Raw genomic sequence first — 27,624 nt, forward strand, 5'->3', positions numbered from 1 at the left:
TGTGGGCTGCTCTTGAATCAGTGGGCAGTGACAAACGCAACACATGGCAAATTGCATCAGAAGCCCTTTATTTAAAACACTTTTTTTGGTAAGTATGGCATGCTAATGCACTGTGCCGCTCGTGTGGGCTCCCAAGAATGGAGTGTTGGGAGAAAAATGTACTATTTTTCATCTGATGACGCACAACTAGCCCAATGGAAAAGACAGGCACATCTTGACCTGTGTGTTTGTACATGTGTACTCTCAGGTGTTTTAGTAGGCTACTCCAGATATTCAAAATGAACACATTTTATTTTTATGTGTATATCTTATAAAGTTGATGAAACTGTAGATTTTCTTTTTAAAAATAATAATAAGAAAAATAGGGAAACCATTTTTTAAAAACAATTATTAGTACATAACGTATTGCAATTTCTCTTTTACAGAAAGCTAGTTTGTTTTGTGCATGCAATGACATCAACTCATGGTGATTTCAGAGGACCTTCTCTGTCTTAATTCAGGGCTTGATCTCATACTAAATGAAATCCATCCACTCTATTTACCCAGGCTGTACCTTTTTATGGCTGTTTCAGGAATATCTACTACCCTTTAACATCTCTCTGGGTAGCCGTAAAGGAGCCCTCAGTAGTTGTCTACTGCCACAACAGTCTGAGATGGGGGGCCTGGCTCTAGGCCATGTAAAGATTTGGTAGTATTGATGGAGGTGGGTGAGAAACAGGCACCACTGCACAACATTAATCCCATGATAATCAATTTGGGAGTTATCATAAATATATGGGCAATATATTCACAAATGTATTGGCAGTGACGTTACATGTATGGAAAGGACACAATTCCTTCTGTGTTTTCTCTATCATTGTTCTAAGGTACCAAGGTAAAGACACACACACACACACACACACAATGCATTGTCGAATGGAAACAAAAATAAAGAATGTGAAATGATAGATGTAACAGTTGTGGACCTGTTTGCAAGATGAAGACATTTATGTAAATTCCACACCTTAGACAATGGTTTATAAGACGAGCTCTTTGATTTGAACAGTATTTCATAGTTTTCTCAGAGAAAGGCACAGCCCTAACACCAGAGAGAGCAGAGTAGGGTGTGTATAACGTTGTGGCTACAGAACTGGTTTGGTGCAGTCTCATCCACCTCATGCCCTGTAGTTTCTGAAGGAGAATATACAGTCCATATCTGAAATTGTCACTGTTTCCCGATAGATGTAATCATGAGCCCGAGGTTCCCGAGCATGAGCATTACCAACAAGTCCCCCCCACAGTATATACACTACACAACATCTGAGGAAATGTCAATCAATGTTGAGGAGAACAATGTATCCCTTTACTATCGGCTGCTCCACTCCTCTGCTCCACTGCGTCTAGATCTAAACCTACTGGCTTATCCGCGGCGGATTCAATGGAAACTACATGAGATGATACACATTTTCAGGCCCTTTGAGATCTCAGTTAATACTGACAATAGGAAAAGTCTATTGCCACTGGGCTTTTGTCCAGTTCCAGTCTCTTCCACCACTGCATGGCTCCAGGCTCATCCTGGCTAACCTGTCCATCGGAGGTCAATCATTACTATGCTCTGCTCACTGATGTTATTAGTCTGACTTGCAGTATATGATTTGTTTGTATTAGTTGCAATATAATCACCAATACAGTGATGACCGAAACCTTGGAGGTTTGGAGTATGTTGTTGTGGTCACTCTCCCCCCACTGGCAGGAGTCCCACACATGCCTGTCACATGCACAGTCAGCCACACGCATTAGTTGACACACAGCACCCCTAGAGAGGGGCTCTCAATCCAGGACCGCTGTTCTACTTCAGCCTCTACAGCAACCTTCTGACCAACTCTCTTGCGCTCTCTCTCGCTCTTGCGCTCTCTCTCTTTCTTGCAGCTGGGGTTATAGTGGTTATGGTGGTGGGGTGGGCTCTCAGATCAGACAGTCACTTCTGTTTTGCTGTTGCTGACAAAGTAGGGCTGCGGGGGCATGTAATGCTGGCTGCGCGAGGTGCTGTGCATCTCGTTCACCTGCTCTATGGTGCAGTGTTTCTTAGTGCCGTGGCTCTGCCGGCGGCCCACCGTCTCTGAGCCGTCCCAGTTCTTCTGCATCCCCGGGTTGGCGATGGTGTTGGAGCCATAGGCCAGGGTATGGGAGCTGCTGCTGTGGCTGCTGTGGCCCTTGGTGCTTTTGGACTTGTGTCCGTTCTGCTTTAGGGAAGGCTGTAAGGGAGGGCTGTAGGGGTTGCTGGGCTCCTGCTCTATGCGATGCATCGGGTGCATAGGGAGACTGCCCTTGGCTGCCATCTCTTCCATGTGCCGCCGGTTGGTGTAGAAGTTGTCATTAACCTTCTCCGCTGGAAACAGACATACACACATACACAAGAGCAAAAAAAAAACATAAATGAAAAAAATATTGGAATGACAGCCATTTTGTTAATGTCATGCACAGACAATAGCAAATATTCAGGTCTTTGCTTTGGTGAGATTTATTTAGATTAGTTGAGATATTGAAGTATTTGAGGATTTTGGACTGTTTCCAAATCTATATTTATGCACATGCCATAATAATCCTAAACTGGGATAGATTACATATTGTCATGTGGGGTGAGGAACAGTTGAGAAAATGGTAGCTAAAGGTTTTTTAAAGGATACTGAGGTGAATAGTACATTTTGCCTGAGCCGTGTTGAATGTTGTTGATATGGACTGTATATCATCATACCATTTGAATATAAATGTAAATGATTTTCCCAACAATGCCATTATCATCTGGAAACATGCAGGCTTTAGCTAATAGTAAACAACCCCCTCCAGACTGGCTGGGGAGTTTGCTCTTTTCAAAGCTGGCTGTGTGCACAGTTGTATTGTAATATGCAAATGAATATGTCCCTGAGCATTCTGGAATGTTTACTTGATTTCTATAGTATATTTAATATATCCTTTAACTATCGGACATTATTTGCCCATAACAGCCACTGACATTGTTACATGGTGTCATTTGACATGTCCAATCTGGTGCAGACCTGTTCTGAAAACATTATCCCCTCACTAATTGTGGAGCAACGCCATACTCTACAGCGTTAGTTATTTCCCTGTGTGACATTTCAGACTTTCTAATTAAATGTCCTGCCGGTGACCTTTAATCTGTTATGATACCCTGGTGGGCGGAGGGAGAGGCAGACGGCCTCAGCCTCAATGTTCTGGATCGGACAACGCCATATTAGAGTGAGACTCGTCTCAAACAAGAGAGGAGCAGTACAGAGCTCCCTCTGCACAATGTGCTTTCATAGCGTACACATCAATGGCCCACAGCTTAATACACATCAGAGAATCAGAGAGCAGGGAGGGGACCACATTGGTTCATATAGACTCAACCCAAACAGTTTAATAAGTTTCCCCACCGGCACTCATTCCTCTGTTCTCCCTCCCATCCCCTAGTCACCGGGCAGCTCTCATTAGATACACTACCATTCAAAAGTTTGGGGTCACTTAGAAATTTCCTTGTTTTTGAAAGAAAAGCACACTTTCTGTCCATTAAAATAACATCAAATTGATCAGAAATACAGTGTAGACATTGCTAATGTTGTAAATGACTATTGTAGCTGGAAACGGCAGATTTTTAATGGAATATCTACATAGGAGTACAGAGGCCCATTGTCAGCAACCATCACTCCTGTGATCCAATGGCACGTTGTGTTTGCTAATCCAAGTTTATTACTTTAAAAAGGCTAATTGATCATTAGGAAACCCTTTTGCAATTATGTTAGCACAGCTGAAAACTGTTGTTCTGATTAAAGAAGCAATAAAACTGGCCTTCTTTAGACTAGTTGACTAGGCTCAAAATGGCCAGAAACAGAGAGCTTTCTTCTGAAATTCGTCAGTTTATTCTTGTTCTGAGAAATGAAGACTATTCCATGCGAGAAATTGCCAAGAAACTGAAGATCTCGTACAATGCTGTGTACTACTCCCTTCACAGGACAGCGCAAACTGTCTCTAACCAGAATAGAAAGAGGAGTGGGAGGCCCCGGTGCACAACTGAGCAAGAGGAGTACATTAGAGTGTCTAGTTTGAGAAACAGACGCCTCACAAGTCCTCAACTGGTAGCTTCATTAAATAGTACTAATAGCAGTAATAGTAGTAGTAATAGTAGTAATAGCTTTTTCTTTGCAACTCTGCCTAGAAGGCCAGCATCTCAGATCTCAGCATCTCACTGTTGATGTTGAGACTGGTGTTTTGCGGGTACTATTTAATGATGCTGCCATTTTGAGCCTGTAATCGAACTCACAAATGCTGATGCTCCAGATATACTCAACTAGTCTAAAGAAGGCCAGTTTTATTGCTTCTTTAATCAGGACAACAGTTTTCAGCTGTGCTAACATAATTGCAAAAGGGTTTCCTAATGACAAATTATGTGCTTTTCTTTCAAAAACAGGGACATTTCTAAGTGACCCCAAACTTTTGAACGGTAGTGTATGTTTCCCCACAGTCTTTGTATCCCCTAATGATCCGTCTGCAGCTTGACGCCTCTACACTAGATTAGCAGCAGTCAGAGAAGTTTCATCTGATTGTCTATGATGTCACAGAGAGAATCTGGTGAATGTTCCACATGCCCGCCGCCACACCATCCTCTGTGGGATTGAGCCTCTGCAACTCTGACAGCTGCCATCTCATCCAGCCCCATTTATGGCGAGGGGCTTTGAAGTTCCTTTAGTTGAATCGGGCCGAATCCATAAAGAAACCCCTGTTTAATTAGGGTGATAACACTATCAAATATGTCTTCATCACTTCTTTTAATTCCCCATCAGAAGCAGATCTGGTTTCTGATGCCTGTCTCTCTGGTTTATTAATCAGAGCGTTTATCAGCTCTGCTAGCTCACGCGCCTGTTTCTCCTATTGGTCTACGGAGAAAACGACTGACTGTTTGAGCATCAATCAGTGTAAAAAGAAAACCTTAGAGATAAAGTCAACATGCTTAGACATTGCTTTCCTGTGAGCCTAATTAATCATTCCCTTTTTCTAAATTTCAGAGGCATTAGTTCAGCACCGTGGCATTTTGCTTCAAATGGAGAGGCAAAGATAACAGGGAATGTCTCTGACATAACTACATGACGAGGAAATCCACAATATCCCCTGGCACACGACAGCCATACATAAATTAGAATCCCAATCTAATTCGCTGTCAATGGCATACACACAATACTGAACTTGCAGAGATCTTCATGTAGACTTGTATCCTAAATGAATGCATCAAAGAGAAGGCTGCTTGCAGAATTGTCATGTTCATCTCAATTATAATTACAGCTTTTTTGGAGAATGGCATGAGAAATAATTAGCCTAGTGTTTACAGCCAGAAGAGCGGCAGGCAGATCCAAAATGTCTTCAGACACCTCCCTGGTGGGGCTCCCGCTCCTTTATAAGTTAGCCAGTTCAGATTGTAAATGTCTGTGAGAAATCCAATTCTGTGACCTTACAAAAATCACTGGGGGGACAGCGGGAGAGAATAATTGATTGCTAGATTTTGGTTGATCATTTCCCAAACCTTGGATTTAGCACTCAGGGAATTGAGAGGTGAGGCATAAGACACATTGCAGTAAATAATGCTTTTCTCCGGTGCAAGGGGTGGGTCAAGCTGTGATGTTTAATTTATTATAGTTTCCCTCTCAAAATGTTATAGAAAATCTATTTTCCAATATAATGTTGAAGGATAACTGAAGAGACATGGTTTCATGATCCTAATATCAGTTCTGTGGTCAATACGATCTGACTCTCAATGTAGACCTTCACTAGTTGATTTTGGTACTGTAACAGTGACTGTCCAACATTTCACAAGGTTCCTCATTCATGATTTGCAGCAGCAAAACTATAGGTGATATAGAACTTCTTTTTTTTTTTACGGTTTTCATTGCCGCCTAAGAGCAACAAAGGCAAAACAATGGACAAGCCTTGAGACGTGAAATTTGAGAGACAAATCACTTACATTAATTTTCCTAAAAGGTAGGCTATTGTCCTCCCTTTCTGAAAGGCAAAATTCCACATCTGTTATCCTGTCTAATTTGAAATAAACCGTTTACACAGTGTAAATATTTTTGTTGAGAGCCTCTCTTTCTTTGAGGTTTTTCTTTAAACGGAAAGTGTTACATAAACAGTGTCTCTCAGTAAGTAACCATACAGCATGCTAGGATGGAGACAGAGACCAGGCTAACTGATAATTCCAGCAGGCAGCAGAACATATCTACACTAGCTGCTTGTTTTTTTTTTTGCTCATCATTTGAGATCTCCATTGTGTTAATTAGCCCACATTTAATCATGTCATTTGAGTGTGATTACATGGAAGTTCGACACTTCAGAGGCGTATGCTCATTTGAGATCTCGGCTGATATTTATAATCCTCACGTCCTCTTTTATGAGAGAGATGCCTTCAATTTAACAGATGGCCAAATAAATACTGTACCATTCCCATCCATTTCAGTGGAATGGTTTCCCTTTCTCACATACTATAGGTATGCATGGCATGTGCAGTACCAGTTAAAAGTTTCTTAATTTTTTTACTATTTTCTACATTGTAGAATAATAGTGAAGACATCAAAACTATGAAATAACACATGAATCATGTAGTAACCAAAAAAATAAGAATGGCGCCTGAGAGGATGGCTGCCTTTTTATTGGCTCTTAACCAACCATGCTATTTTGTTTGTTTTTAAGCATTTCACTCTAAGGTGTAGACCTGTTGTATTCGGTGCATGTGACAAATAAAATTAATTAGATTTGATTTGAAAAGTGTTAAACAAATCAAAATGTATTTTAGATTTTAGATTCTTCAAAGCAGCCACCCTTTGTCTTGATGACAGCTTTGCACACGCTTGGCATTCTCTCAACCAGCTTAATGAGGAATTATTTTCCAACAGTCTTGAAGAAGTTCCCACATATGCTGAGCACTTGTTGTCTGCTTTTCCTTCACTCTGCGGTCCAAGTCATCCCAAACCGTCTAAATTGGGTTGAGGTCGGGTGATTGTGGAGGCCAGGTCATCTGATGCCCTTACACAGCCTGGAGGTCTGTTTTGGGTCATTGTCCTGTTGAAAAACTAATGATAGTCCCACTAAGCGCAAACCAGATGGGATGGCGTATCGCTGCATTCTGTGGTCACCATGCTGGTTAAGTGTGCATTGAATTTTAAATAAATCACAGACAGTGTCACCAGCAAAGCACCCCACACCATCACTCCTCCTTCTCCTCCTCCATGCTTCACCGTGGGAACCACACAGGCGGAGATCATCACCTACTCTGCGTATCACAAATACATGGCGGTTGGAATCAAAAATCTCACATTTGGACTCATCAGACCAAAGGACAGATTTCCACTGGTCTAATGTTCATTGCTTGTGTTTCTTGGCCCAAGCAAGTCTCTTCTTATTATTGGTGTCCTTTAGTAGTGGTTTCTTTGCAGCAATTTGACCATGAAGGCCTGATTCACGCAGTCTCCTCTGAACAGTTGATGTTGAGACATGTCTGTTACTTGAACTCTGTGAAGCATTTATTTGGGCTGCAATCTGAGGTGCAGTTAAGTCTAATAAACTAATGCTCTGCAGCAGAGGTAACCCTGGGTCTTCCTTTCCTGTGGCGGTCCACATGAGAGCCAGTTTCATCATAGCACTTGATGGTTTTTGCGACTGCACTTGAAGAAACTTTCAAAGTACTTGAAATTTTCCGGATTGACTTACCTTCATGTTTTAAATTGTAATGATGGACTGTCGTTTCACTTTGCTTACTTGAGCTGTTCTTGCCATATGGTATTTTACCAAATAGGGCTATCATCTGTATACCACCCCTACCTTGTCACAACACAACTAATTGGCTCAAACGCATTAAGGAAAGAAATTCCACAAATTAACTTTTAACAAGGCACACCTGTTAATTGAAATGCATTCCAGGTGACTACCTCATGAAGCTGGTTGAGAGAATGCCAAGAGTGTGAAAAAATGTCATCAAGGCAAAGGGTTTGAAGAATCTCAAATATAAAATATATTTTGATTTGTTTAAAACTTTTTTGATTACTACATGATTCCATGTGTTACTTCCTAGTTTTGATGTCTTCACTATTATTCTACAATATAGAAAATAGTTTAAAAAAAAAGGAAATCCCTTAAATCAGTAGGTGTCTCCAAAGGTTTCACAGGTTCTTATATTGTACTGTGAAATATATGCATTTAATTAGATTTGAAATGATGATTAAATTCTATATTACCCCTTTTGATTAGCTGATGAAATCTGATTAGCTATTTTGATTGTGAAGTTAATCAGAGAAGCAGCTCAGCGCTTATTCCTGTATTCCCATATCCGCAGATCTTAGAATGAGCAATAACTGTGTCTCTTACCGACAGCCTTGAGGGAGGCGTACTTATTGAGCTCTTTCCCAGGTTGCTGTTGCTCATAGGGGCTAGGGATCTGTCCCAGGGAAGGGTAGGGGTGGGGAGGAGACCCTAAGCCTGGCATTAGTGATGATCCTGGACCCACACTGTTCATCTGGTTAGCCTCTGTAGGGAGAGAAAGAGAAAGATGGCAGAGAGAGAGATGTCAGTCTGGCAGAAAAAGTAAAAAATGTCATTAAATATTGATGTTCCATCTGAGTGATTGAGATTATGGGCCCATATAAATGCTACAATGTAGTTAGCAAATTTGATTGTGCACTGTTGTATTGTTTTCCCACTTAAGTGAGGCAATATTCTTTACCTTTTACTGCAGTGGGCTAAAAACAGGGTCACACAGTGTTTCTTGGTAGTCTTAAACATATCTACTTTGAAACCTCACTCATATGGCTATGGGCTTAAAAAAATAAAACACCATGTCAGATATAGTTGAAATGTATTACATTTTGAGTTGGCATCCCAATATTACACTTTATATACATCACATAAGATCATTGACATAGAAACACCAGATTTTCGGTTACTTAAAAAAAAAAAAAATGTTTATAGATTTAGAAATTATGAAAAATATTAATAACATTCCACCCATGAGGCCACTAGCTAATTTGGCTGTATGAAAGGGCTATCAGCAGAATTTTTGAAATCAGTGATTCTTCCTTCCTGTCAGTGGTGAGATGTAAGAGCTGGTGTCTCCCAAGAAAGCTGTGGAAGTCGAGACCTGATAGTGTAAGCTGCCTACGTGGGGTCTATCTCATTGACCTGCCAACACAATTGTTATATTCTCTTCATGTTAGCCCCGGGATACAAATAATTAACTGTCCATCGCTCCGAGCTAGATGGCCCTCTAGCCAGCTCACTGTGCTAATCCTCTCCCAATCGAATTGCTTTGGTTTCCTCCAACCAAGTCTCAGCCAAAACCAACAGCAGCGTAGCTCAGCCCCCAGCTGTCTCTCAATAGGCCTGATAGAAATCAATTTGACGGATGGATAAGAATGGACAGAGGTAATTGCTTCAGATCCTTGGTAACATTGCACCCCCGTGCTGGTTGGCCTTCCCTGGGGACTCAGCTGGAGAGAGAGAGTGTGATGACTGCTCTTTATAAAATGGTACTAATACAGCATCCAGCATGCAGACATCTGCTTAATTGAGGAGTGCATGGAACCATGGCAAATTGACTGGCCCCCTGCCTGCTGGCATGGCAGAGCAACCAGATGTTGTGGGCATCATTTTCAACTGGCCCCGCAGGACCCAAAGGAGATCAGGAGACAGCAGACTACACCCACGCCCAGGTGTCAGTTTGGGGGACGGTGAACCTTAATAACTCCAGGAATACTACAGTAGCTATCTACAGTGGAATATCAATAACGTAAAGTTAACTAATAGCTCAATATTGATATTGTGTGTAATAGCAGAGTTCCATCAAATGCATTCCCCCAGTTTGGCTGTAGCAGTTACTGATTAGTCAAGGTAATACTGTACATCCATTCAGTTGTATCCGTATTCATGTTGCACATGTAAACATAACTCTCTTCCATGACTGATGTCCACAGCCCACTGTGAGGAACAATACCAGGACCTTGAGAGAGTAGAGTCATTGTAGTAGACATTGTAAGTGCCCATAAACTGCTGCTTGGGCATGTTGAGAACACTAATGAGTTTTCAAAGTACAAGCAATCTGTTGAGCAGCGAGCGGATTTAACATATGGCATGCTGTTAGTAACAACAGCTTCCTATGTATGACCACACATTCAACAAGTAAAATAGAATGGTCCAGCACTGCTTGAAGTTCTGGATTCATTTGAAGGCTACAACAAATTGTAAATAACACCTAGAAAAATGGAAAATAATGATCTGACTTCTTATGGGCCCTGTGTGTGTTATTCTTAGGTATCCTGTGTGTGTGTGTGTGTATCCTATGTTCTTTTCTCTCCTCTCCTCACAGGTGGCAATCATCACTCCCCAATCAGTCACCAATCAATCATCAATCAGAAGACACACCTCCTATTGCCATTACCCTATCACATTCCCTTTCCCTTGGTTTAAAAACCCTGTCCCATGTTTCCTCTAGAGCTCAATCTCTCTGTCAATCTCTCTATGTCATACAATCTCTCGGTAGCGTTCTTGTTTGTTTTTAGCACCTCCATATCACCTTGTCCCCCACCTGTGATGATTGTTTTTGTTATGGTGTTTGATGGTGGGAAAAGGGGGAACCAAGACATACATGGGCATACATTACCTGTAGGAATACTTTGTATAAAAACACTAGTTAGAACTGGGCGGACCACCCACTGTATTTTTGGTTAGTTAGCTGTTGGTGAAGTAGGCTAGTCTAGCTTAGGGGTGTTTTTGAATACTTATTATTTATTTCCTTGGGTCCAGCTCAGCTCCTTTTCCTGCTCCCCCCATTACCGTGTGTTTTCAAATAAACCATGAGTGTTTGACGGTAATTTAGTTGTCTGTGGTTATTTCGTTCTCACTTTTACTTTTTCACTATTATAATTTGCATGAGATATGTTACGGGTCTCGTTACCATCTCCCCTAGACTGTCGGGCCAAAAGGGATTCGTAACAGTAATATACAAACAATATTAAGTAACTGTTTATTATTATTATGATGAAATAAAAAGACAGGTCATTCAGATATTATTTATAGTGAACAAGTATTCATTAAAAAGAGTACATGAAAAGGAGTTACCTTGGCTGTACCTTTTGAGACTGAGATAAATGACGAACTATAAACGTCTGCTTTAGAAAATAGAGATGACAACCTCCAGTTCATTACTCATCTCACAGATATGAACGTTCAGTAGTAGAGGAACTGGCAACATTTACTCCAGTGTGAATGCTTTTTTGATATATAGTTGTTGTGTTCTTACTACGACACAAACCGTAATAAATTATACTCGAAACAGAGATAACGTTGACATGACTTTCTCGTTCAAACTCAAGTTCGAGCACAGTGTGTTCATGCGCAGGCGCAGTACTCAATTAGTATCAATGCTCTAGGTTCCACAATAACAACATACATACATACCTATGATAAATGCTGTATAGTAGTATCACATATCATACTTAACAATAATTATGGCCAGAATTCAATCATTTCTGCAGTGTGACCACCCTCCTTTGCTTCCCCAATCATGATGATCAAAACAGGCTGTCAACTTGTATGTTATACATAATAACTGGCCGTGATGAATGGCATATTTGCGGAGGCACACTGAGGCCAATTAACAACTTAACGACTCGTTTGCAAGTCAACAGGTCAACATGTTCTGAGAGCAGATTTCTCTGGCAAGTTTACACTTCGGTAGATTGCCAAAGGGAGGATAATAAGGTGAAAAGGACATACAATCCCCATTACTTATGCCCCAAATCTTACCAAGCAGTTCGCATTATAGGATTTACATCTTGATTGAACTGTATGCTACTGTACACATGCATCTCTCTGCTGCACTGATGGTATGAGGGGAGAATACACACATGACGATCGCTGAGTAGTCAACATCAATGTTTGTAATGATTGTGATGATAAAATACAGGTTAAATCAAATAAAAATGTCTTACCTGGAAGATCTGTTGCATTATAATACCTCATTTTATTGTTGCCATGCAACATCTAATCAGGCACACACACCACAGTGTGAAAAGCAAAGAGCCTCTTTTGCTCGGTTTCATGTTAGTTAGTCGATAAGGAGGTCAGTGGACGGGGAACCCTGTTTGCCAGTGCTGCAACTAGTGCACAATATTCCATTCTAATTAGCTCCACAACTAATATACTAAATACATTTGCATTTACACATTTAGCTCAACACTATCATCAGCTTTGGACAGCGGACAATGAGCCGTGAAAGAAATGGATCAAATCAAATCTAGGCAAAAATGGTTCTGTCTGGGAAAAGACTGATGCCAAGTGGACTGAAATAGATGTTCTGATTTGAAACCGGGTCTTGGTAGCAATGACCATTCGTCAGGGAAGAGATGTCAGCTATCGCTGAAATGTCAGCAGAGCTTTTGTTCTCCTCGTCTTCCCGGCTGGCAGGCGATTTGATTGGATTCTAGTCTATTTTTCCCAGACAGTTACTTAATGAATATGCCAGCTTTAGTTACGCATGCTTCCTGGCTCATGACTCAGCAGCAGCCATTGGAAGGTTTCTCTTCTACAGATGATGAACACAATCATCGCTGGATCTACAGGTCCGAAAGGCTGAAGGCTGCAGCGATGTAAGCAAAGATGTCTAGTCTGACTAGTCTGACAGCCGGGCCAAGAGTGCTGTAGCCAACAGCAGGTGCATTAATCCATTTTGGTTGGAAAGGAAAGAAAAATATGTTTCACGATAAGAAAAGTTGCATGATCTTTCAGAAGTTCAGAACCAAAATGTAGGAATGGACGGCATGAAATCAACGTATCCCCAGAAAAAACAGCATCAACTGCAAAATAAAATTGCAGTTCAAAATAAACTTTTGTTTTCATAAAAATAAATGATGAAATCGATCCTCTATGTTTATTTCATGCTTATCCACAGGGGAATAAATGTGAAGAACGGGAAAAGAAACTACCCTAGCAACTTGCCCAACCAGATTTGTAACTAAAGGTTCCATGAGGGCTACTGACTATGATAATCAGCAACGTTGGAAATTCTTATGAAATACTGCACTGCCTCCTGGAAACATATTTCCCCGGCTGCACAGTGGTCCCAATAGATACGCTCCAATAGGAGATGGTTCGGAACAACAGGGGAGTAGAGCTTTCAACAGAGGTCTGGAGGGACCCCAGCATGAATGAATGATGATTGTTGAAACATTCCAGTGTTTTCTGTGGGAAAAGACAAGGGTTTAAAGAGGAAGAGACCATTGCACAGAACTACAATGTACTTTAAAGAGAGGAGAAAAGGCTTTTGAATGAAGAATAGGGAAGGTGTTTATTTTCCTTAGCGAGTCCAATTAATATGAAAGAGGATAGTGTAGCAAGAGTTAAAAAGTGGGAGGATAAGGTCAGGGACAGGAGGCGTGAACCAAACATGAAACAACTGTCAGCACCACTTCAAAGGGACTAATGTACTCTCCTCTGCCACTGAAAAATAAGAGATGGTACAAGTTTAACATTATTACTTTTTTAACAAGTATCAACTTTTAGAGTCCACTATGCCATGGTGCAGCCTCTCCATGATAATAAAAAATATAATAATAGTGAAATAGGCTAATTAGAAGCTCATTTCCCACCGGTCAAATAGATGTTTCCGTGCTGTGCTAATTACTTTGTAAAGGAGCATGAAATTATCTGTGTTGTCTCATTAAAATACATACAGGGAAACTTTACAGCTCTTTCACTACACCTGCTAATAGCGGGTCAGGTATGGCTCTGTGACTAGGTGAAAACAATGAGTGGTTTTCAAGAATCATTGTTCTCTGAAATTACCCCACCTCTGGAAATGTGGAAATCTGAAGTACAAGCTGTTACTTTGGCATTGAGCTGCTAGTTTAAGGAGGAATACATCCGTCCCTCCATTGTCTGTGTACAATGGATAAAATCCCATTTAATCTGCCAGACATTTGTCCTCTTTTACACACCATTTCTTCTAAATTACTGGAGTCCCACTTCAATTCACTTTCCATCTGTCTGCCACTGGTAAAAAAGTGGTCCATTTGTGAAAACTTTTGTAAGGTTAAAGACTCAAAGGTTGTTGCAGGAGTAAGTGAATCAACACTACAGACACAGATACCTTCCAAGAACTCATAAAAAATGCAAGAGTTTATTTTGGGATGCTACAATGGGAAGGGCACTCTCATTCACAGGTTATTTCCAATTGGGGAGTGAAAGTCTGCAGAAGGATTAGTCCTAAGACCTCCAATAACATGTACTGTATAATTTATTAGCAATACTTCATCATATTTGATGCACACTTGTAGTTTCATCAGATGATTTGGCATTGCTTTGTTGCAATTGAACAGAAAATAAATATAGAAAATAGAAAATAATATGAATACTTCCAATATACCTACTGCAAGGAATGTGATTTCAATGCCTTTGCACAGTTTGTCAGTATTTGATGTTGATTTTCACAAATGAATTTGTCTAGAATAGTCAGTGTGACATTTAACATTGAGCCTCTCGCTGAAACCTACCTCTGCTAGACGGATTTACAGGGTATTAGACAGTGCGCAAGAAGAAAGTCAGTCAGTCACTCTTATTTGCCCTGATGGAAGAAGTCTATATTCCATGTAAATGTGTGTCTAGCCCCTGGCTTTTCTTCTTTATACTCATAAAGGTTGGACAAGCTGAGCGATTAATAGCCAGGCCTTGAAGATTGATGAGAAAAACCTTTGACTCACCAGGGTAAAATATGACTTGACAGGTCATTTTATAGGTTGAATTTCCTCAGTTGTAATTTACATAAAATAGGCATATGCAGGGATGGAACATAACCGATCTGGGTGCAGATGATGGCATAAAAACAGTATCTGAATTCCTACAGACTGAGGAAAGCCATTGTCTGTGTAATCCAATCTGACAGGTGGAGCTCACTGTGAGGTAAAGCAGCAGAAGAATCAATACCGCCTCCTCTCTTCTCCTCTCTCGGAGCATTGTTCACTCCTTCTCTGTGCTCTACCTGCTTCCATTACCTTAAATTCATACGCATTCATCAGCTCACCTCTGAAATGTAGCCGACGCTTCCAGACTGGGGAGTGTTATTGAGGGCAACACTTCACTTTGTAAATGTTGATGTTTATGGCTTGATTGGCAAACTAGGTGAACAGGCTTCTCTCCAGAGGCAAGTTTGACTACGCCAACTAAGTAATGGAATCTACAACTTACAATGGCCTGTCTCCATAGTTCATACATTAACCAGTTGGCAACACCCACATGAGCAACAGTTCATACTCCCATTATTTATCTGCTGAGGGAGAACAGGCTCTGCTGCGCTCACAAAAAGCCTGCATGAAATGAACATTTAATGAACTTATATTCAGGCACTAAGTAAATCTAATGTATGCGCTTTGTCTTGTTGTATTACTGAATGAAATTGACGTTCCCCTATGCTAAGAGTATATTGGATGGACAACACAGTTATTTTGTCAAACTTGTTCATTACAGTGACACCATTGTATGTGCTTTATGAATGGATAATTCAGTAAACAGTTAGGTAAAAAATACAAGCACAGAATAACGATTTGCAAAAGGTACATTAAATATAGATACAACATATTCACTATTTTGTGCATTAAGATGTGTGTGCTGTGGTCTGGGTGAACTACTTAAAACCCTACATGATGGTGGGTTTGTGTGCACTATTTGTGATAATGGTACTCTCCATGCCACCAGCTGGGTCAAAGTTGTCTGTGCATGGAAGTGTGTGTTTCATTCGTCTATAGTACAGACACAAATGTGACTTCTACACAATAAATAATATGCAATGCAAAAGCTAATCACTATCTGCTCATCCAAGTGCTTGCATATTGCCATGTGCGACTTATGGTACATTAAATCATTAATTTAGACGAGAGAGAACTTAATTTGTATTCCATTAGTGGGAGTAAACCCTCATCTCACTTTTCAACCTTGTTGTATCAAGCTTCTCTTCTCAGCCTGCGAGCTTGACAAGGTGTTATCATTCATGTCAGGTACCAACAAAGATATAGAAGTACAGTATTAGTATGCAGCACCAGTATTTTTAAAGGAGGTTTGGCCCTTAGGCGGAAGCTTAACTGAAGTGTCTCAAAATGATCACAGCATTCTTTTGTCTAAAACCATTCAACAATGCAGATATAAAAAGAAAGAGATACAAAATGCCCTGTTAAAAAACAGGCATGTAACTGGAAAGAAAGGTGTTGATTTGTAACCGTTTTCCATTCATTGTAGGTAGTAGTAATCCATTTAAATACAGTTTCCTGTGACACTGTCTTGTGGGGAAAGGGCCTGCCAGACCGTCCGGCCGTGTGTGTTGGCAGCAAGGGAGAACTTTCTTCTCTTCGGCTGGCTGCCTAGAGAGAAAAGAGGCCAAGTGGCCACAGGTGCCCCTTGCTCACACAAGCAGGCCTAGAGGAGAGGGACAGGACAGTGCGTGTGGCCAAGATGGCCCCAGCAGCACACAGGACAGAAGTGGAGTGTAGCCTAGCCGCCAGCCAGCCAGCCACCCACCCAGAGGAGAGGCAACTAGAGGAGAGGGAACTAGAACAAAGCCCTGTCTGTCTGAGAGGATCTGTGACGCTGACACATGTGAGAACTCCCTCTGGACCATTTCACTCATTGCCAACCAGGCACCCACAACCCCTGCCATAGAGGCAGTATCCATCCTAGGGAGGCAGCCCAGGCATGGGTACACTTGACAGTGCCAGACATGGCTAGGGGACGAGGAGGGGAACAGGCGCAGGACTGTGCCCCATAGACACACCACTCTATCCCCTGCCCAGAAGTTAGTCAAAGAGACAGAAGCAAAACGCCAGGGAGAAAATAACCATTTTAGTGGAGCTGTTGTGCAGTCAAAACAACAGCAGTCCTCAACACATATGGGAAGGAAGCACAAAGCGTTGTCTCCCGACAATGTATTCTCAAGGCTATAATCTCAGGGATATAGCAGACTATATTCTGTATACAGGGTACAGGATTTTGTCATGTGTTTCTGAAGGCTTTTTCTGTTGATTGGGAGAAAGGACACTTTGTATGCTAACAGGCTTAGTTGTTCTATTGTAATATCTGTCCGTTGTAGCTAGTTGATCTAATGTTACAAATCCATCTGTGCTGCCCTGTCTTCCTGAATCTCACATACTACTGCAGCCGAACAAGGGGATTCATCTCCTGAACGCTTACCAACCAACTGAAGAGGGCTCAGTCACATAGCTAGTGCTGCTGTTCCTGCCGGTGCAATTATTTACCTCTCTTCTCCAGTTCACAAAATTACTTGTGTCTTTGTTTATCTCGTAACAATATAGTCTCTGTGTGTGTGTGTGTGTGTGTGTGTGTGTGTGTGTGTGTGTGTGTGTGTGTGTGTGTGTGTGTGTGTGTGTGTGTGTGTGTGTGTGTGTGTGTGCGCGCGCGCGCGTATATGAAAGCCACACCTTGATGTCCTCAAATACATCAAAACGACAGTGACGGTGATAGATTTTCCTGTGGGCGAAAACAGAGCACAACCCATTTAGTTGCAACCAGATGCCAACCTGCCATGAAAATGGAAATAACATGGGAGGTATGTTGTTGTACAACTGAGGCATTATCTACAAAGAGAGAACTACCAGACCCAGTAGAGATGTAATGCTACTGTACTACTATGACTGAAGGTTGACTGGGTATTACTATGCTGCTCCTGAACTCAGGGTCTCCTGGACTAATAACGTCTGGTGGTTTTGAGGTTGTAAGATGCATGATTGTGATTGTTTGGGTTTCTCTTCTGACAATGACCATTTCTTTCCCCCAAAGCATCCATTTGTTCCAAGAAACGTCTGGTCGTCTGTTGACATGAACTACCTCTGTCTTTGCTGACCTAGTAATAATTACAAAAGAGTAATGGTAGAACAGTAATTTTCACAACCACTATGACAAGCATTGTATGGTCAAAAACAGCAATATATTTTTCAGAGGGATGTGTTTCCTATGGTATTGTAGATTGTGGATACTATGATATTCATCATTTAGCTGGGAGTAAACTTAAACACTTACCACTTAAGAGGGGCTTGCCAACACTAGCCAACAAAGAAAAGATGACCAAAAAACCCTCTTTAAAGAGTAAGTGAAGAAAGCCCCCTTTGAAGCTGTGACCATTCTCAGTGGACATTAATATTACATTACATTGGATGTGATAGAACACCCAACAGGCCCTCTGTGTCATTTCCCAATCACCAGCCAGCAGGGAGGCAGAGTATCCTGAGCAGTGTGAGGATATTCAGAACAAGTGATCTAAGGTATCTGCAGTAACCCCCATGTTATTGAACTACTCAAAAATGCCATTAGGCAGTCCTAAAATAAATCCTTGTCATTGGTCATACATGAGGGTATTGGTTTTTGGGGGTCTGATCGGCAGTCCGGTATATGATAAACCTACAGCTTACTTTTAAAATACATTGTTGAACATGGTGTGTTGTTTTAATGTACTGCATAGGGAGGGATTCATGTTAATCTTTTTCAGATCACATTTTGCTGCAGGTTTAAATGTAGCTTACTAATAGCTGTACTATGACCCATCAGTGAGGCAGCCATAGGACACAGCGCTGAAGCTCCCATCCCATCGCTAGCTGCTCCTGAGCCCCTGATTTCCACCACCTACCTGTCAACATGTCAGCTGGCTGGTAATGAATGGATCATTATTCCAGGAGGGGGCACGGAAGAAAAAAAGGGGTCTCTGTTTAAAGAATGATTAATTATTCGCCTGTCATGGCAGCACCAAGAACGCCTGAATTCATTAAAGTGAATAATAATCATTTCAGCTGAAGGAGAAAACTCATCTCGTAGGCATACCTTGAGGTACAGTAGGCTTGATGTTCAGGGTACTATATGCCTGTGACAACCAGGCAGACGTTTTCTGAAAGATACTACCTTGTCCACACATTTCCGTACTCTACTTTGGTGGGTTTCGATGTAAGAGGAGAAAGTGGCAGCATTAACCAAAGAAAATGCTTATTCTACAGTTGATGTGATGAAAACAAAGAACTAAGCTGCCTATTAGGAATGTTCATTCATTATTAGTATTTCCCTCAAAGCATGATTATTATGATATTTAAGGGTGCCTCAAATGTCTATATGTATAGTTTTCCTCAGGGGAATTTCCCTAGATTAAAGTATTTTTTATCAGTTCAGTCTGAAGTTGAAAGGGGCAGAAAAAAATCTGTGTCGGCACAATTGTGTGAGATGGCCAAGGATACAGGCATGCACAATCCTATAGGAGTTGACAGTGTAACAGCAGACTGCAAGTGTATAATCAGGTCCTTTTGCCACTGTGGGGAAATTAATTCAGTCAGATATAATGTATTCTGCCTCTTAAATTAGTGTAATTCAACAACAATCACTTTTTTCTGCTCCTGTCTATTTTATCTACAACAGCAAAAATCCATGGACAGGCCACTTGGTCGTCATACCTTCGTTTCCATGGAGATGTCATGCATATTGGCACCATATGTATTAGTTCCATCATGTGACATAAGGGAATCAGAATGGAAACCACCTGAGCCATATACAGTGTCTTCAGGAAGCGTTCACACCCCTTGACTTTTTCCACATTTTGTTGTGTTACAGCCGGAATTTAAAATGGATTAAATTAATATTTTATTTGATATATTAATTACACTTTGTATGGTGTATCAATGTACCCAGTCACTACACAAATACAGGTGTCCTTCCTAACTCAGTTGACGAAGAGGAAAGAAACCATTCAGGGATTTCACTATGAAATGTACTTTATGTCCTGAATACAAAGCGTTATGCTTGGGGCAAATCCAACACATCACTGAATTACCACTCTTCATATTTTCAAGCATGGTGGAGGCTGCATTATGTTATGAGTATGCTTGTAATTGGTAAAGACAAGGGAGTTTTTGGGGATAAAAATAAATACATGGAATAGAACTAAGCACAGGCAAAGTCCTAGAGGAAAACCTGGTTCAGTCTACTTTCCAAAAGACACAGCAGGACAATAACCTAAAACACAAGGCCAAATATACACTGGAGTTACTTACCAATATGACATTGAATGTTCCTGAGGCGCCTAGTTACAGTTTTGACTTTAATCGGCTTGAAAATCTATGGCAAGACTTGAACATTTCAGTCTAGCCATGTTCAACAACCAACTCGACAGAGCTTGAAGAATTTTAAAAAGAATAATGCAAATATTGTACAATATTGTACAATCCTGGTGTGCAAAGTTCTTAGAGACTTACCCAGAAAGACTGACAGCTGTAATCGCTGCCAAAGGTCATTCTAAAATGTATTGTCTCAGGGGTGTGAATACCTATGTAAATGAGATATTTCTGTATTTCATTTTACAAACATTTGCAAAAATGTCTAAAAACATGTTTTCAGTTTGTCATTATGGGGTTTCTGAAGGCTCTGTATAGCATGTATGATCTGAAGCACTGGAAACCACTGACTCTTCTTGTATAAAAGAGGGGACTTTGTATTGTGAATGTCAAAGCGCTTAAAAAAAAATCATAGCCATGGTCTAATCATAACACAGTTCTTTCATAATCAATTAAAAGGTCTGACGAGGGTTAATGAACGTTTCAAAATTGGTCTTTGAAACAAAGGCCTCATTACTTGAATGTACTGAGTACTGAATGTATTGGGTCTACGGCCATTGCAATGGGAGAAAGCTTTCCCACTGGGCACAGACATCAGTGCAACGTCTGATTTTGATTTACATTTGGTTGAGTTATCGACTAACTTGAATTACATGTGAAATAAACCAAACATGTCATCCTGTCATTGGATTTAGGTTCAAAGTTCATTGAAAAAAAAGACTAAATTCCCTTACGTTGATGACTTACGTTGATGACTTTTTGCAAATCCAATCAGTTTTCCACGCTGATTCAATGTCATCACATTTGAGTTTTGGGGTTGAAATGACTTGGAAACAACGTTGAATCAACCTGTTTTTGCTATGTTGGTTGCAATTACAAAAAAAGCACAATATGCAGATAAAAACATCCAGAAAAAACACATTATTTTTAATAGATACCTTGATGTTGACACAAGTAAGCTCTTTCAATTGAATCCTCAATGCAGCAAGTGTTCAGTGTAATATAACATCAGATTGAAAACCCAGGAGGAGATGTTACTCAAACACATGCAGCCTCACATTAACCTAATTACTTGTGCTGCCACCTCTTCAGAGTGCTACTCTCTCACAAGACACAGTTCACACACAGACAGTCTTCTTTGGCAGTCAATGTATGCCATGGGGTGTCACATACATGGACATCAGCCTCACTAGATTAGAGACCCTGCATAATTCCCATCTAGTGGAATAGCCTGTCTAAGTGACAGCTTCTGCTAGCTGTGCTGTGCTTGCTTTACATGTGTGATAATGAGATTCATTCACCAGAATAACACTCTTCAGGCGCCTCAGCCTAAAGGGTTTCATTCCATTCCGATTCTATTGATGCCGTATTAGGCAAATTTGAAAATCAATTTGAATTAAACTATTTTCCTTGTTCTGATTATTTTTTTTAATTTGTTTACACCACTATAGCAACCCTGATTATGCTCTCTAGTCTAGTGTTTGAGGTTTCTTACTATTCTGGCTGAGGTACCATGCTACCATAAAAAGCCCTGTCAATTTCCTGTCTTGATGTCTGTCTACTAAGCTGTACCCAGTGGGTTACCTAATTCAAAACAATCACACACTGTGTTGCTGATTGAGCATATGTGCCTGCCAGTCAGTCTCAGCACTCGCGGCTTTAAGCACTTTAATGGCATTTCAGACTGGAGAACCTCAGTAATGTAAAGTTTTTTTTAGTCCCAGTGCTCTATGAAATGGCCCTGCTCCCTGCACAGTCACACACCCCACTCTCTGGGTTATTACCGCTCAGCCTGCATGGAGATGGAGTCAGCTCTTTAACAGCACAACACCTGGGTGTCTCCTCTCGCACACCTCCCTGCGCCTCTCCACATCTTCAACAGGGAGCTCACTGGGTGAGGCTATTCACACTGATACAATAACCCATCACGTCTTCTCATGAAACAGCAAGACACTGCTCTGCCTGTGTGACTTTTTACAAGAGAACAGTCAGTGTGGGAACGAGTGTGAATACCTGCTCAAAGAAACCTGTGCTGTCATCCCACTTTATTGAATAAGGGTTTCAGTTAGCATAACTAAACAACACTACCTCTATTCCAATACAGCACACACCTTAATAGTGACAAACTGCTCCTTCTGATTCTATAACGCCCACATTATACCAAACCAATAAAAAACAGCGTGTTGAATTCTAGTGGAATCACACACTGCTTTCACCCAATCCCTGGCCTTCTAAGGACACCTGAAAAGCTCTGTCACACTAAATGACACATCCCTTTTGTGTGCCGACACAGTGGAGATTGAAGAGGTCCTTGTTGCGTCAACTTGATGTGACGGACTAAGAGAGATAGTGTTGTGCTTGGAGGAGGTGGGAGGGCCACTGACAAAGGAAGAGATTACCCAGAACCCACCTCTCCACTCATCTACCCTCTCCAATCCACAGTGCTATTGTGTGAAAACGTATGGATCCTTCCCTTTACAGTGAGGAGAGACAATGCCAATGTGTGTCCATGCAGCCCACCTGATGGCAGAACTGGGTCTCCAATCCCTTTGGTAATTCCTACCCAAGGGATGGGAGAGAAATATGCCAGATCTTCACGCGAATACAAGCTACAAGCTTCAATTATCGGTGGAAGCTACACTCAAGAATCAAAGTGAAGGCTCTTGACCCAGAGCTGCCACATCCACTTCAGTTTTTGACAAAAAGCAGAAAAAAACACACTGTTGCCATTTGCTTATGCCGTCAACATAAAACTAGTATTCCCATTATTATTCTCTCCAAGTTGGATTTGTCCGTCTCACACAAACAAACAGCTTGTTTTTCATGTCAAACATTGACACTCCTTTTCAGCAGGAAAAATGCACTGCCATAAGTAAACATGTCATTTTACCTCTCTCCAATAACAGACGGCATGCGTTACAATCACTTCCAAACAAGCAAATGGGGAAAAGTCTGTCCATTGCCATTAGTGGCTAAAGCCTAGCTTGTGTGATTGCAACCGGCAGTCTGAGACATGCAATCCATAATAAAATAATACATCCTGCATCATCCACGTGAGTGAGCGAGTGAGTGAGTGAGTGAGTGAGTGAGTGAGTGAGTGAGTGAGTGAGTGAGTGAGTGAGCGAGCGAGTGAGTGAGTGAGCGAGTGAGTGAGTGAGTGAGTGAGTGAGTGAGTGAGTGAGTGAGCGAGCGAGCGAATTCTTGCGGGTCTGTGTATAGATGTGTGCCGGCCTGTTTGGGAGAGACTAAAAAGAGAGGGATGAGAAAGAAAGAGCCAGTTGTAAGAGATGGAGAGCAGCGCAAGACTTATACTACTGTTAGTCAGCGGCGGTTGATGATGATAATTATCCCAGTGTGTTAAATGATTACTGAGGCTGTGAGTAATTGCTTCAGCAGCTCACAGGACTCTCCAAAATGGACTTCTTTCACAACTCTCGTATCTGGAGCAGCTAAATCAGGCGAGCCAGGAAGGCAAAGGGTGGTGGTGAAGAAAGCCTTTTGAATTTCACAGCTGCCTCACTACAACCACAAAGACCAATCGGAGACTGTTGGGCACTTCAATAGGACTCCAGCATAGAATTGATGAAAATGAAAATGTCAACGTTCTCTTGCGTGATAAGGTTTACTGCTAGTGGCTGTTTAGAAACATTGTGTGTGTGTGTGTGTGTGTGTGTGTGTGTGTGTGTGTGTGTGTGTGTGTGTGTGTGTGTGTGTGTGTGTACAGAGGTAAAGATTGTGCATGATTGGTCCGATCACAGCAGTCAGACCCTCAGGCATCTGCAGATGGCATCCTGTTTATACCATCTCTGTATCTCAATCATGACCATACCCAATGCATTGCAGAGCTTCACATAATACACTATGCATCTTACCACTGGTTGTACTTTCCAATGTGTGTCAAACTATTGTTGTAGTGGCTACTCTCTATGAAATGAGACATTGGATGGGAGAGGCCTACTTACGGAGACTGTTCGCAGGTACCCTGTTGGCTTGCATGTTGTCATAGTGCTGTCCATGCACTCCAATGTCTTCTGAGTGTTCTCCTGGACCAGGCTGGCGCATCACCTGGGCTAGAGCCCTGACAAAAAACACAAACACCTCAATCAGCTGGTTCACTCAATAATAAAACGTGGCAAAGAAATCAAAATGGCTATGAAATCGAGCAAAATTACAGTAGCTCAAACGCTGTAAACCTCAATATTTATCGGAAATCCTTACAGGTCTTAATGTTTGAATAATGTAGATTAAATCAAATCAATTATTCTCATGCTTGTAGATGAACTACGAATAACAAATTATCATATGCTCTAAGGGTTTTCATTTGATATGCACAATACCATTTATGCTATATTGGGTTAGTGGGATCACCTTCCTTTGTGCATTGATAATATAGTTGAGAATTATGACAAATCACAATAGGGATCACAAGGCATGTTGAGACAAAGGAAACCCACTGAGCACAGACGTCAGTTCATCGTCTAGTTTTGATTTACTTTTGGTTGAGTTGTCAACTAACGTGAGTTCAACGTGAAATTAAAGTCATCACATTGAATCTTTCTGTTGAAATGACATGGAAACAACATTGAATCAACCAGTTTTTTGGGGAAGTGAACCTTAAGTATGCTTTCCCTTTAAAAAGAACAACAAATCTAATTAAAATGATGAAATCTAGGGCAGTGAGATATTTAAAAACAATCGCAGGTGTAATGGAGTAAAAAAGTGTATTTTAATGGCACCGTGTTGGTAGATGACATCAAGGGAGATGAGAGCATGGCTCATCACACACTATTACCTACAACACATCTGGTTTTACCAGGACATAGTGAGCATGGCTCATCACACACTACTCACACTACTACCTACAACACATCTGGTTTTACCAGGACGTAGTGAGCATGGCTCAAGACATCAGCGCAATTGGACAGGTATTCACAGTCACTCACAAATAAAATATAGTAGGCTGCATAGGTATTGCCTATGATTGCCAATCAAATTGTGGTCAGTAGAACTGACTGAGCATGTATATTTATTCTATATTTTAACACTTCCCACTGGTCAAAAATTGGTTGGATCATGAATCAATGTTGTTTCCATGTGTATGTGACCAATAAAATCTAATTTGATTTGATTTCAACCAACAAATATATGTGATATGGGAAAACTAACTGAATTTGAAAAAGGTCATCAAGGTAAGGACATTTCGTATTTATTTCACCCAACTTTTAACTGAAATGTTTTGTTGATTTTTGTTGTTGATTTCAACCAAATGTAAATAGAAACTAGAAATTGAACGGACTTCTGTGTCCAGTGGGTTATCACCTAGTTTAACAAAACAGAATATTTAATGCATCGAAATATTTAAGGAAACTTCTGACACCCAAATAAAAGTTAAATTCCTGCATTAATTTAGGCTATCCAAAGTTGTTACTGCATTGCGCACAGGGACTGCTGATGTTGTTTACTGTACACACACCTTGACATGTTTTCTCTGTGTGGACGGTGCGCCTTTTCAAGTCCAAGTTTTGTGAAAATCCCAACAAGGGCCATTATGGCAACAACTCCACATATTATATACACAATTAAGTTTGTCTTATCCTTTGTGGGGTCGTGAGTGGGGTCTTTTTTCTTAGGCGGGGGTCTGCCTGTCATCATCCACGGCGGCGTGTCATAGTTTTTGCAGGTGGTCTGGTCCAGCCGCGAGCTTGTAAACTCACAGCAGAATCTGAAGCCACAGGTCCCGCAGCAGTACAGGTAACTGCCCGTCTGGCACACAAACGGCGGATCCCACTGGCCCATCACATCGTAATAACCCCGGCACCTGTCCTCTGTATGCGGACTCTCCGAAACGCTATTCTCTCTGTTCAATTTTGACTCGTTGGTACCCGTTGGTACCATAATAAAGCCGTCCAGCTTCTGCCCTGGCTCCCCCTCCGCGTCGCATACAAGAACTTTCACCAAAAAGTAGCCAAGCAACAACCCCGCGCTTCTCATCATGTGCGTCCCTTTGTTACTTTTCTTCTCCACTGTAGACGAAGGAAAGGCGATGACCAGGTATCATAACAAGCTTGTACGCATAATCCAAGAACATGAAACACAGCCATCCGCGATGATTATCATGATTACGCAACGCAACTTCTGCGCGTAATTGTCCATCAGCGCACGGTGATGTTGTATGGCAATTTGTGTAAATGTTATATCTGTTCCAATTGCTTATAACAAAAAAACTGATGCGACAACAACACTTTTACAGTTGCTACAGGTATCTTGGATATGAGTATCTTGAATAGGTTTAAATCATTTCTCTGCGCTGCGCCACAGACATCCTCCGGTGACTGTCGGAGTCCTTATTGGTAGTTCACTCCAGGCAGGGGCAATATTACCGAACCAATTACCGACAGAGTGAGGAAGAAAAAGGAGGTGGAGACACTTGTGGTAGGTGGGAGAGAGACATGTATGCAATCTGTTGTTTTTATACAGCACAACATACTCATGCTCAGATTTAATTTTTTTCATAGTAGCCTACTGCAGGCTACAGAAAAAATATATACTGTATTCAGGCACTACAATACTGTCCGAATAGTTTTTTCTTTATATGCCTATAAAGTCGCAGGGTGCATTGAAATGATAGATTTGCAATGTTGCTGTTGTCTGTCAAGTCAAATGGGATTTCATGCATGTTGTATTTGACTGCTATTTGTGGCCAATATATCGCACCCTATTTGTTTCATTGTGTATTGTTCAATAGGCCACGGCTATGAAAAGAGCCTATAGGCCAAGCAAACAAGGTGTGATTAGTATTGGTGTGACCTTTGTCATTGTATTGCTGTAACTGTTTTGTCATTTCAGGTGATAAAATATACATAATCAATACAATTCGTCTGACTAATGACATTTGATTTGTATACCTGTACATTTTGGAATTCTGAATGTATGTCCCTTGATTGTACCACACACAAAAGGGCATGATCATATCATTATTTCTGTAAGACTTTTACTGTGGGTGTTGAAACCTCTAAAGCGCTTGATTATTGAGAACAACTCCCTAGTCAAAAAATCCTATAGGATTCCAATAGAAAAATGTAGAACCTATCCAATAGGATTTTATTCCTATATAATCCTATAGGGGTCCATTTGGAGTGGTTCCAATAGTTTTTATTTGATTGGAATCCAATAGGAGTTTTTGACTAGGTAGATGTTAAAGTGCTTCAGAGGTTTCAACACTCACAGTAAAAGTCCTAAATAAATAATTGCATGATCACGCTATTTTGTGTGTGGTACAATCAGGGGAGATACAGTACATTCAGCATTTCAAAATGCAGTGGTGTAAAGTACTTACGTAAAAATACTTTAAATACTTTCGTTGTTTTTTCTGGTATCTGTACTTTGCTTTACTATTTATGTTTTTGACTACTTTTACTTCTCTCCATTCCTAAAGAAAATAATGCACTTTTTTACTTCATACATT

General features: G+C 41.0%; 1 protein-coding gene across 1 annotated transcript; it reads right to left on the bottom strand.

The window, feature by feature from the left end:
* Positions 1-1,949: 1,949 nt before the first annotated feature.
* Positions 1,950-26,282, bottom strand: LOC139423953 (shisa family member 9b). The gene is made up of 4 exons (XM_071175612.1): positions 25,633-26,282; positions 24,122-24,237; positions 8,386-8,544; positions 1,950-2,368 (listed from the first exon to the last, which is right to left on the bottom strand). The coding sequence occupies exons 1-4, from the start codon at positions 26,151-26,153 to the stop codon at positions 1,950-1,952; spliced, it is 1,215 nt and encodes a 404-aa protein (XP_071031713.1). The 5' UTR covers positions 26,154-26,282.
* Positions 26,283-27,624: the final 1,342 nt, after the last annotated feature.

This window comes from Oncorhynchus clarkii, chromosome 13, assembly GCF_045791955.1.
Source record: "Oncorhynchus clarkii lewisi isolate Uvic-CL-2024 chromosome 13, UVic_Ocla_1.0, whole genome shotgun sequence".
Classification (NCBI taxonomy): domain Eukaryota; kingdom Metazoa; phylum Chordata; class Actinopteri; order Salmoniformes; family Salmonidae; genus Oncorhynchus; species Oncorhynchus clarkii.

What these genes read in the sequence shown, in the direction of transcription:
- LOC139423953 (XM_071175612.1), bottom strand. Translation starts at nt 26,153, where the DNA reads ATGATGAGAAGCGCGGGGTTGTTGCTTGGCTACTTTTTGGTGAAAGTT. An exon ending in GGTACCTGCGAACAGTCTCC is followed by an intron (nt 8,545 to 24,121) that starts GTAAGTAGGCCT and finishes CTCTCCCTACAG; the next exon opens with AGGCTAACCAGATGAACAGT. An exon ending in CGCCTCCCTCAAGGCTGTCG is followed by an intron (nt 2,369 to 8,385) that starts GTAAGAGACACA and finishes GTCTGTTTCCAG; the next exon opens with CGGAGAAGGTTAATGACAAC.